Here is a 12,487-nt window from a genome sequence, read left to right as displayed (position 1 = left end):
CTAAGTTTCTTCGTTTACTGCGATAGCTTTTTGCATATATATTTTACATTTTGCCACGTCATCGCTGGTGGCTAAACCAAAAGAAGTCGCTCGCCCGTGGTTTTTAGCTGGTGCGCACGTGCTCTCAATGGGAGAAGAAGAAAGCTCTTTCCTGAATGATGGACGCAACTCCTGGAAATCGGCTTACTCTTTCAGCTATTGCGCCCCGCTCAACGGCAGCGACAACAGCCACACAGTCGCCGTTGCTGTGGGAGATACAGGTTCCGTACGGACACGGTGCCTTCCAGCTGCTGAACGTATTCAGTGCAGTCGTCGCCATGGGGAACTACTTGCTGCACAGCGAGATCTTCCTGCTAACGGCTGGCGTCATGGACCACTGGTGCAAGAGGCCCGATTCCTTCGCGAACCTCAGCGTGGACGAGTGGAAGCAGTTGGCAATCCCAATCGATGAGCACGGCCAGTACAGCCACTGCAATGTTCGTGACCCGCCGGATGGCGGTGACGAAGCGCGAGTCGTCCCTTGCGCGTCGTGGGAGTACGATTTCTCCCTGTACGGGGACAACATCGTCAGTCACTGGAACTTGGTATGCGACAGGCATTGGCTCATCGGTGTCGCGAGGTCCGTGTACGCGGCTGCCAGCGTGGTCCCTCTAGCCGCAGCTACTTTGTGTGCGGACAGCATCGGCCGCCGGACAGCGCTCTTCATCACCATTCCGGTGGTCCTCATATCGGCCGTCGCGAGTGCCATGCCGAACGACTTGCACTTCTTCATGGCCGTGCGCGCCGTTGTCTCCGCCTCAACGAGTGCTCTGGTGCCACCAGCGATCGCCCTGGTTGTCGAAGCGTCACCGATAGAGAAGCTTGCCGCACACATTGTTGCGATCTCGTTGCTCTCGTTTGTCCTAATGCCTGTAACGATGTTCGCCGCTCAACTCGCCAGCTCGGGGTGGGTCGCTGTGCAACTCATACTGATGGTCCCCACGTGTCTGCTCGTGGCGCTCTATTACACCGTAAATGAATCTCCCAGCTGGCTTTTGGTGACCGGCAATTTCAAGGAAGCCGAGAGAGTCGCCTTGCGGGCAGCATATATGAACGGCGTCAACGTGGAGGTTTGCCAAGAGCTTATCGCGCACCAGATAGCAAACGTCAAGGCAAGTGGTTGCGAAGCACCGGAAAGTAGCGGTCTCTGCTGCGCGCGACTGAGGGTCCGCACCATCTTAGTGTGTGGCATGTGGGCTGCGCTATGCTACGGCTTCGACACATTCATCACGAAGGATGGCATTCCAGTCGGAGACGTCGCGACCAGCCTGAGCTTCGTCCTGTCAGCCGTTGCGTGTGTCGCCGCGGTGCCGTTTGTTGCAAGCTACGGTTTCCGGAACACCGTGGTCGGCTCGGGACTCGGCTTCGCTTTGACGTTGACCACTCTCGTTGCAACGTACACTAAAGGCGCATTGTTGCGTGATTCGCTCGTGGTCCTGATGCGGGTGGCTGGCAACGTGTGCTTCACGTTCTTCATAGCCATGAGCATAAAGTCGTACCCTATTGAGACGCACTGCCGGGGAGCCGCCGCCATACTCGCCTCTAGCCGATTCGGGGACACACTGGGCCAGATGAGTCCAGTTTTAATGGGCGACCACTGCACTACGCTGCAGCTGGCCACTGCGGCCGTCTTGATGTCACTCTTCGTTGTCGGCGCCGAATTTCTGCCCAGCGACGCGGATATTTGGTTGCGGCACCATTTGGCACGTGGTAGCAGCTTCGGTAGTCCATCAAGTGAGGGTACTAAGCGTGCCATGTTCGACACGCTGGTGCCTCTGCCAAAGGGACCTGTCCAGCGTCGGGCCACCAAGATGAAGGACAGAGCCGCGTTATCTGCCAACACGAGTCAAGCAACTCGCGAGAAATAATCCTAGCATGTAACGCGTGCACAGTGGTGTAATATTTTAGCGTTTGAGTTTGATATTGTACTATAGGAATAGACTGCGTTTCATATTCAATAAGTTTGCGATACTTCTGACCGACAGCACAGCTGGAATTTTCGTGCCAATAAAGTTCACTGCATTGGTATTCTTTCAAAGGGAGACCGAAGGGCCGAAATTCTGAGTTCCAAAACAAAGCATTGCACGCGGGAAAGCTAACCCTCTCAATTAAGGCACAATTTTGGGTTGATGCACCACTTCTAAAATAGTTAGCACCTGTCATGCCTGGTCCTACATTCAAATCTCAAGAGTGCCTTCGTCTGCGAGACCTGTCTACCAGGTCGGCAGCGCAGGAGTTAAGGCACATGCTGCAACTGGAGCAACGAAAATCGGTGCAGTCACACGCGTCGCACTGCGATTTTTAGAGGGCTCATTTCACACGATTGCGATTTCAGCGATGCGGCTGGTGCGACGCCCAGGGTTGCTTGCTGCCAAATTTTGTGGCATAACTCGTGTAACTTTGCAAATGTAATGAAAACACACGTGCGTTACAAAATTATTGACCAGTGTTTCATAGGAGAAAACAATACCCGTGTTTTGTGTTTTTAAAACGCTTCAAAGTTTAATCTGTTTTGGCGTGCGCAACAAGGGTTTATGAACTTAAATACGAGGAGACATGGCGGACGCAAACAGCTATTCGCAGCTGGTTGTCCAGCGCTGTGTGCTGTCTCGTGTGTATTTTATGGGCGTGTCGTTCTTCCTGCGATAAAACAAATTACAAGAGGACCTATCAACAAACCCATATAGCTGTTGTCATCGCATACGCAGTATTCGGAATTCGGCTGCAGCGAAGTCGTCATGTCAACGCCGAGACCCTCGCGCTACCCGTGCTTAACGTCAGCTTCTGAAGAAAGGATGCGTGTATATTGCTCGTAATTGCGCATAAGTGGTTCCTGCTCCTAGCAGTATTCTTGCACCAGACTTAGCAGCAAGCACCAACCCAAAAGCTCACGTCTGTCCCTGAAGGAAGCCGCAAATGATCTGTGTGTAATTACTGAACCTGCAATAGAATTCGTGTTGTGAACTTCAATCTTAGCGCCAGCCTGGTTCGTCCGTCGCGGCGCCTGTGCTGTAATTATTCATACAAGTGCTCTCTGAATATTTCTAAAGGCGTATAAGTCACACCACATTTTTTTAGGAGCTGCAGTCACTTGTTTACGTAGTATCATATGATGATGATGATGATGATGATGATGATGATGATGATGATGATGATGATGATGATCCTTTATCATGGCTCGCACCCACTGAGGGGGATAGGCCAAGAATCGGGCGGCAGTAGGTATCTAAGAAAATTCTTTTTGACAATGAGATACGCAAAATAAAAGAAGGCAAAAACAAAAACAAAGAAAATTTTGCATAACTAGAGTAGTGTGCCAACGAGCAGTCAGACTAACTGAAGGATGAAAAATGTAGTTATTATCAAGGTCAGAAAAAAATACAATGTTACTAACGAATTTGGAGAAACAAATTTCATATCATTCTGATAGACGTGGGCGTCGTCTACTTTCTCGTCCTGTTTCTCGCGCTGTTAGTGTGGTATGAATCTGTATCAAGAAGCTTAAATTAATATGCTTCAGTACGTAGCGCAGCCGCGTAGCCCCAATGGCTAACATTAAATACCTTGTTAGGAGTACGTTTGTTTGTTTAATAACAAAATCGAACGCTAAAATATTGTATTCATAGTGGCAAGTGTAAAGTAAGAAGCTATCGAAACTATCCGCTAATAGCATGCGTGTGCTTCTACCTTCTTCAGCACATTATCTTAAAAGTGAGGCTGAAAACCCCAGATAATCAAAAACATATGCAACTGGAGCAGGTGCTATGGTTCCTTTCCTGGAAATGAAAGCCAGCATCCCAGTCTGTTAAGCTAGTAATGTACTTAACCTATATTAGACCAATGTTAGAGCATGCTAATTGGAGCCATTTCAAACTAGATTTGACCAAAATAAGAAAGTGCAAGGAAAGCGTCAAGGTACAATCTAGTCTGGTATTCCCGAACCGATTGTATTAGCAAAACTTTATGCCTCCCTGAATTGCCTGCGTTAACCCAATGCTGAAAACAGCGGAAGCTGATTCCCGTTCTTGCTGTTGAAAAGCTGCTTGAATGTCAATAACATACTACATATGTTCTGAGGGAAAGTGAGGGGCACTGACAATATCTCTTAAGCTTTTGTATGAGCTTTCACCTTGAACGAGAATGGAATAAAAATATTTACCTTTGCAAGCCTCAGAATCCAAACATTCTCAAATTTTTGAGGAGACCCCATTAAATTTTAAGATATAGACAATAAAAAGTGTGCCTAAGTACAAGTACACACTTGAGTGGTTGAGTGGCCAGCTGCGAATGCAAAAGCGTCCATTGCTGCTACCCCGAGGTAACTGTTAGGTTCCACGCCTGTTCCTCCTATAGCCCCTGTACATGGCAAGGGGAATGGTTATGCGTGGTCCCATTGCAACATTGGCCTGTGCTTTTCTTTCTTTTTTTCGCAATAGGTAGTGGCCAACTGATTCAATCTGTTTACGTATTTAGCATTTCGTGTGCATCTTATGTGCATGTGTTTGTATCAATGTTCTGATTGTTGTACTTGCAGTGATGCAAGCACTTTTAAAAATATATTGCGTAACAGTCATTTATTCAACTTTGTGTTGAAATGTACAAAATGTGGCCACCCGGTAACGGCCAAGATAGCCGGCTGCATTGGCAAAAAATATGATGCAGATCCAATGCACTTGCTTAATTGAATCGACATGAGGCGAAGCTTTCACGCAATGGTCCCTTAAACTCTAGAAAACAAACTGCAATGTGTACAGTTGTCCTTATTTCATCCTATGCAACACGTACTCATATGAAATGTTTGCTCATGCACCGCACAGGTCACATGATGTAATGTATACATAGCTCGGTGAACTCACTCAAACGTCGGCTCACTAAGACTTCGAACTAAAGACGACTCTGAGTTCGTGTGAGCCTGGCCGAGTAGAATTTTGGTGAATGCGAGTAAGAGAAAACTCGGTTCAGTGAACTTTTGGTGAATATTGTCACGTGGTAGTCAGGGCAAGCTCAGCTAAGTGTAATTGTGGTGAATATGAGTCAGAGTAAGCTCGGCTAAGTAGATTTTTGGTGAATATGACTCAATGCAAGCTTGCCTGAGTAGAAGTTTGATCAATATGAGTCAGAGAAAACCAAGCTGAGTAGAAGTTTGGTGAATATGAGTCAGAGCAAGCTTGGCTAAGTAGATTTTTGGTGAATATGACTCAGTGCAAGCTCGCCTGAGTAGAATTTTGATGAATATGAGTCAGAGCAAGCTCAGCTGAGTAGAATTTTGGTGAATATGACTCATTGCAAGCTCGGCTGAGTAACGATGGGATATGGTTATACGAGTTTATGCAGTAATACATCTAATTTCGGACTCATTAGCAACATTGCCGCCATCTTGATGGGCAAGGCCTACGCCTCGTGATGAGTCTGCACACTTTATGAGCTGTGGACATGTAAGAACCACCCACACTTGAAAAGATGCTATCATTTACAGGAAGGAATGCAACCGGCCGACTTGACTGCACAATTTTGATCTGCTTTTGTTTAATGTGTTATCTACTGCCTATAAAAGCGACGTATTTGCCTGCTTTTGGCATTGTTGCATGTGTTTTACCGGAAGAAGAGACAGGGAAGCAAGCAAAGGCAAGGATGTTTATGGCGAAGTAGTTTTATAGAATACTGTGATATGTTGCGACCAGCATAAGCAAAAGAAATTCGATGCATTGAAGTAAGCGAAACATGCAATTACCTTTTAATGTGAGGGTTAATACAGGTGCAGTAAGGATACAAAGTCTGCAACACATTAAGGTTTATTGGTTTTTGTGCAGGAGTAAAATGATACATACGAAAAATGAGAAAAAACTGTTTAAATAATGCTTCGAAAACAAATTGACAATGCTGTTTATTCCCAGTCAAAGCGTTAAATATGCTATTGAAGAACATTCATTACAATATATAGTTTGCACGTTCACTTTGCGAGCTTGATAAGCAGTCGCGTATCGCAGCGGAAGTAATAGAACCTTGAAATTAGATAATTCATTGGGGAAAATGCGCATAGCGCAGACCAACTGACTGCAACAGAATGGTCGCGCGTATAGCGTGTCCATTTGTCCGTAGTTGCATATTATTTAAATTGTTCCGTCCGTAAAAGCATACCGCTCTACAACTGTGGCGTTTGCGTATATATCGCGAGTAGCTTGTACAACCAGAAAATTGGGACGACATCCGAAGGCCATGCCTTCCCGTGAGGGACACCTCGTAGTATTTACCAACTCGCAGCGCGTGTGAATAACGGAAAAGCACGCAAAAGTACGTACTATCAGCACCCGTAGGCAACGTAAAAGGAAGCAGTCACGTGATTAGCAACGTAGCGTGTCAACAAACGCATAGAAATCACAGAATCGAATCTGACCTACGAGTTTTTATCTGCACAGTTCGCGTGTCGGTGCTGATGGTACGTGCCGATTGCGCAATCCACGGCTCCACTCAATTAGTTGCACTGTTCGAGGCTTGTTGAGCCAACATTTATAGACAAAAAACTATCTATAAACGCCGCCATTTCCCAAAACAAATCGCGAAATAGCTCTCGGCGCAATTTCGATGGAAAATCGCAGTGATCGCTACACCGCTGCGACCAATCGGTAGGTCGCAGCCGAAAATCGCAGAGTCGGCACTGCCACTGCGATTTTCGTCGCATGCGACGGAAATCGCACTTCCGGTGCGATGAAAATCACATCATGTGAAACGGCCTTTATGCGATTTGATAGTTGATTCCAGGGTGTTATTTCCACGCCCACGGAAACCCGCATACATGGCTAGGAATTCATCAATATCGTATTAACCGTTCAGTCTGAGCATTCGGGGTCATGCAGTGTTCAAAGGGTTAAATTGGTGCCAATCCTGTTTCTTCGGCCAATTTTCTCGATCTTTGATCTGATGTCGCACGCGATAACATTTATTTTGTTGGACATATCGTGGTTCAAGAGCGAAATGACAAACGGCCTCCTTCATTCCAGTTTATCCTGCTGTCATTTTCTATCAAGTTAGGGGGGGGGGGGATGACGTCATTTAGTATTGTTTCCATGGCGTATCCTGGTCAATCCCGGTACGTGGCACATTTTACGATGTCTGTACGCGACACATCTCACATATAGGTACATTCAGCGATGATAACTCGGAAACCATGTCTCTTGTGAACTCTGTCATCCTTCTTTATCAACTTTCAAACGTTCAATTTAGTCTTTCCACTGCGTACCCTGACCAATCCCGGTACGTGGCACACCCTAAAGACATTTAAGTGCATTCAGCAATGATAACTCGGAAACCATGTCTCTCATGGACAATTTCACCCTTGTTTATAAAGTATATTATGTCGAAAATAAAGACATGCGACTTCGAAATGTGTCTTTTGGTAAATTAAAACGGTAATTTTCTTTCCGGGTCGTCCGTAGTTCGCTTACGTTACCTGACACATCTGACATGTCTTCACATAGCTGTACACATTTTTAGAGCGCAGCTCTTAGGCACCCGTTCCTGCGGCGGTCGTCGGCGTCGGCGTCACTTGTAACCGAGCGAACGAGCACAGCGAAATATGAGAGCGAACGCGGCGCGTAGCGCAGCGAGAGAGACGAGGCGCGAGGGGGAAAATGGAGAGGAGGGTGCAGCGGAACCATGACGCGGTATGGCGAAAGCGTGAGAAGAAAAGCGTAGTGCGGCGCGACAATGACTGCGAGATGGCGCCACAGTAGCGCACGTCGTCTGGGAGGTCAGTCAGTGGCGGCTGCTGTGATTCGCGCCCACGCGTCACCCACGCGCTGGCTCTCGCGATCTCAAGATTAGCGAGGCAGTCGGGCCACACTTCGCTCCATTTGCAACGTGACGCACCGTACCGATTGTCCACGCGAGCTAATATATCGCGAAATGAAAACGCGTATAGAGCTGCGCTCAAATTTGATAATAGGGAGTATCGTAATCGACGGAGAATTTTAACGCGGTAGCGTTTATAGGGGCCCCGTGTCGCAGAAAATCCGGCGTCGGTGTCGGAGCGGGAGCGCCGGCGTCGTTGGCGGAAATAATCACCCCGAACCACCCGGACCGCGCAGGCCCTCCGCGTGGCGCAAGGCGTTAGCGAGCAAAATTGAATTTCTCAAAGTAAAATCCGTCGGAAAAATCGTAAAGTACGACTTAACCACAACCGCCAGACGTGATAGCATCGGATTGTAATTTAAATATACGGGAAAAAAAATGATTCTCTTACGCCGAAACTGAAACACAAACTCCTTTTCCAGCATTTCTACAACTGATACAGCGGCGCGCCGCGGTTTCTTCCTTGCAAAAACACCATCCACAACTCCATTTTTGAATGTTCTGTTCAACCCCGTGGAGTACGTTCACCACGATTAGAGCACACACAGAGCAAACAAGTAGCAGAACACAAACTGAGAAAAACAACTAATAGTAGAGTACCAGGGAAAACACGGGGAATGCGGGAGATGGGAATTCGAGACGATGATCAACCCGAGAACAAGGTAAAAGCAGGAGCAGGAGCAAGTTTCGACAAGTGGACTTGCCTTCTTCAAGGCGACATATGCTCTCCTCGGCACAGTATGTATAGGTAGGGTTCTTCTAGAGGGGAGAGAAGGTGAGGCGGGTGGGTGAGGTAACGAGCGAGAGTGTGTTAGCGGCGAGGGTGTAGAATTGAAAGGAAAGCTAATGCGCTACTGATAGTCGGTGGAGGAATTTACCAGAATTAAGTGATCACTCAGTACTGCATGCGGAATTATCTTGTCAACTACCTCAGAGTAAAAAAAAGAAAGAAAAAAATGACACTTTACGATAACGGTGATTACGTCCGTATTAACAATGAACTAACCGAGTTTTACAGCTGGTATATTATAGATTTCCCGAAGCGCACAGTTGACACCAACTGGACGCTTTTTAAAAATAAAATGCTCGAACTGGCTGAGACTTGCATACCTACTATCACCTTAACCGAGCGACCTTCATCCCCATGGTTCAAGTACTCATTTAAACGACTAAATAATAAAAATAAAATACTATTTCGCACAGCCAAACATTCTAACACCGCTCCTGCATGGGAAAAATATCACGCCAGTGAAAAGGCGTTTGATTCTTTGGCCGCAACAGCGAAACGATCCTTTTTCTCATCAACGCTCCCTAGCATGCTGCAAAATAATCCCAAACAATTCTGGAAATACATTAACCCAAATAACTATAAACCATTATTTTGTATGATGATGACAATAACCGTGTTCCTGACCATAAAGCATGTGAAGTACTAAACTGAAGGATAAACTGGAATGAAGGAGGCCGTTTGTCATGTGAAGTCTTTTCCTCCGTTTTCACCTCTGAACCTAACACTGACCTCCCAGAGTGTCCTTGCCTCAACCACCAAACCATGCCAGACATAACATTTGACGCATACGGCATCACCAAGCTAATAGAATCCCTCACATTAATATCGTCGGCCGGCATCGATGGAATCAATTCCAAAATGCTTAAGAACACTGCGCACATCTCTAGTGTAATTTTGTGTCATATCTTTCAGCAATCATTATCATCTGGAGGGGTGCCGCAGGACTGGAAAATAGGTAAAATAATTCCAGTGCCAAAAAAAAAAAGGATCATCGTCTTCGTGCCACAATTACCGCCCAATTTCCCTCACCAGTGTTTGTTCCAAACTAATGGAGCATATAATCTACTCTCATATTGTAAAGTTCCTAACATCCGCTAATTTTTTCAATCCTAATCAACACGGCTTTCAGAAAGACATGTCCTGCGAGACTCAACTAGCTCTGTTCGTTAATGACATAAGCTCACATCTTGATCAAACCGTACCTGTAGATTCCCTCTTCCTAGATTTCCAAAAGGCATTTGACAAGGTTCCTCATGAACGACTCTTCCTAAAGCTATCGCGTCTAAATCTTAACCCTTTTGTTCTCCAATGGGTACGCAACTTTCTGACTAACCGTCAACGGTTCGTTTTCGCTAACCAATGCTCGTCTAATCTATCAACCGTTATCTCCGGTGTGCCGCAAGGCACTGTCCTAGGACCACTACTCTTCTTAATATACATTAACGACTTACCGAAAGGTTGTTCTTCGAAAATTCGTTTGTTCGCTGATGATTGCGTAATCTATCGTCCTATTACTAACGACGCTGATTCTCGTTCTCTCCAGTCCGACCTTAACATCATTGAAACATGGTGTAATAACTGGCTAATGTCTCTCAACGTCAAGAAAACGTCGCTACTTAACTTTCCACCGCCGCCAATCACGTATTTCAACTAAATACGTTATCGCTGGTGCTGAAGTATGTGCCGTCACTTCTTATAAGTACTTAGGTGTTAACCTGTCCAGTAAGCTCGGTTGGTCTTCACACATTTGCAACATTAGCAATGATGCCAATCGTGTTCTATGTTACCTGCGCCGTAATCTTCGTCTTGTTCCCCCTTCAGTAAAACTACTAGCATATTTAACATTTGTTCGACCCAAACTGGAATACGCATGCTCAGTGTGGAATCCATACCAATCTAACCTGGCAACAGCACTAGAACCTATACAGAATCGCGCAGCAAGGTTCATTCACTCCGACTACTCTTACCACACTAGCGTCACTAAACTTAAGTCATCCTTCCAACCCTCGAGCACCGCCGCAAAACAGCAAGGCTATGTCTCTTTTACCAGTTTTATCACTCGTTGCCTCACCAGACCGACATCATACCTGCGCATCGAACTTCATCCCGTCATAGCCATTCAAAGGCTGTTTATCCCCCCTCCCCAGCTCGCACCGCCAGCTCGTCTTAACTCTTTCTTCGTACAGACAGCGAAAGACTGGAATCATCTACCTGCCGAAGCGGTGCACCAATCCAGCCATTCATCGTTCAAGGCATTCATCGCAAATGTAACCTACTAGATATGCCCACCCCTCATGTAAAACCCCGAAAGGGGTATTTGAGGTACTAATAAATAAATATTGTTTCTTACAGAAGGAACACTCCAGCATATAAATTACATCGGAACTAGTGCAAGTAAATCTAGTTTTCACTTCGTGTGTATAGCTATTTGCAGTGCTTTTAATTTTAACGTCACTTTGAAGGTGCCTGCAGGTTTTTCACCTGGGGCGAGAACATGCTTTTATTACGGAAAAATGATGTTGGCTGACTTTTGCATGCACTAACATGTCTTCAAAGTTTCTGTTGCGGTGATAGGTTACTCTTGGTACATCCGGGAACGCTTTTCTCAGATGTTCGTTACTTGATAATATTGGGTGGTATTTTCGTAGGATGTTGTTTATGTTTGGGAGGGCGTTAGAATATTTCGTTATAAAGGCTCGCAGTATATCAGATTCTGGTTTAGGTGTTTCTTAGCTAATGCCGACTGCCTCTTTAATCTTGAAGAGACGTCATAAGGCCGGTCGAGAGGAATTTGTGGATAGTTTCGTTCCGCTTGCCTACTTTAGGGCCATTTAGGTGGTGGATATAAAGGTTGTCTTCGCTCCAGATTCTTCTTATTCGTTTGGCTTGTCAGCAAAAAAATTCTTGCTTGCAGTGTCGCTGCTGATGACTGGTGTAGTCTAAATACTGCTGGCTATCCGTAGGCTTGCGGTAAAGTGTTGTTCTCAGTTTTCCATTTTCTATGTAAACCGTCGTGTCGAGGAAGTTGATCTGACTAGGAGAGTGGTGAGCAGTAAACTTAATGCTCGGGCGAAAGCGGTTGAAATGGTCGGTTAGCGCGTTTGTGCCTTGTTCCCATATTATGAATATGTCATCAATGTAACGCAGGTAGGTGTGGGGTTTTAAAGGGTATGATTTTATCAAGTTTGCTTCAAGCTGTCCCATGAATATATTGGCATACGTGGGAGCAAATTGTGTTCCCATGCTTGTGCCGAAAGTTTGTACGTAGTAAATAGAATCGAATTCGAAATAATTGAGCGTGAGAACTAACTCGAGAATTGACAAGTAAACTTCAGGAGCGTGCACTTGAGGATTAACTGCGAGGGACTTCGACACGGCTTCAATTACCTCACTCATGGTTATGTTAGTGTGAAGAGCAGAAACATCTAAAGTTACTAGAATAGCATGGTCGTAGAGGATTTGGTTAACGTTAATCGAGGCGATAATTCGAAGGAAGTGAGGCGCATCTTGAACAAAAGATGGTAGGGTGGTTGGGATGTTTGACAGATGGTGATTTAAGAATTTAGATAGTGACTCGGTAGGTGTGTTGTTATTAGACACTATAGGCCTGCCTGAGATTTCTGCCGTAAATATTTTTTCTACGGGGACCTTATATATTTTAGGAAGCAGGTAAAAGCGGCCGGCTGCTTTATTATAGGGCAACATGAAGCGATATTCAGACTGGGTGATTAGTTCCTGGCACAGGAGCTCCGCTATTGTACTTTGCACAAGGTTGTTGTAAACCGAAGTTGAGTTAGAGTCGAGTTTTGT

General features: G+C 45.8%; 1 protein-coding gene across 1 annotated transcript; it reads left to right on the top strand.

The window, feature by feature from the left end:
- The first annotated feature begins 317 nt into the window (after positions 1-317).
- On the top strand, positions 318-1,907 carry LOC119440512 (beta-alanine transporter). Its single transcript, XM_037705414.1, has one exon. It carries the CDS (start codon positions 318-320, stop codon positions 1,905-1,907), a length of 1,590 nt encoding a protein of 529 aa, XP_037561342.1.
- Positions 1,908-12,487: the final 10,580 nt, after the last annotated feature.

The sequence above is a fragment of the Dermacentor silvarum genome, chromosome 2, assembly GCF_013339745.2.
Source record: "Dermacentor silvarum isolate Dsil-2018 chromosome 2, BIME_Dsil_1.4, whole genome shotgun sequence".
Lineage (NCBI taxonomy): Eukaryota > Metazoa > Arthropoda > Arachnida > Ixodida > Ixodidae > Dermacentor > Dermacentor silvarum.
This window is presented reverse-complemented; position numbering and strand designations above follow the sequence as displayed.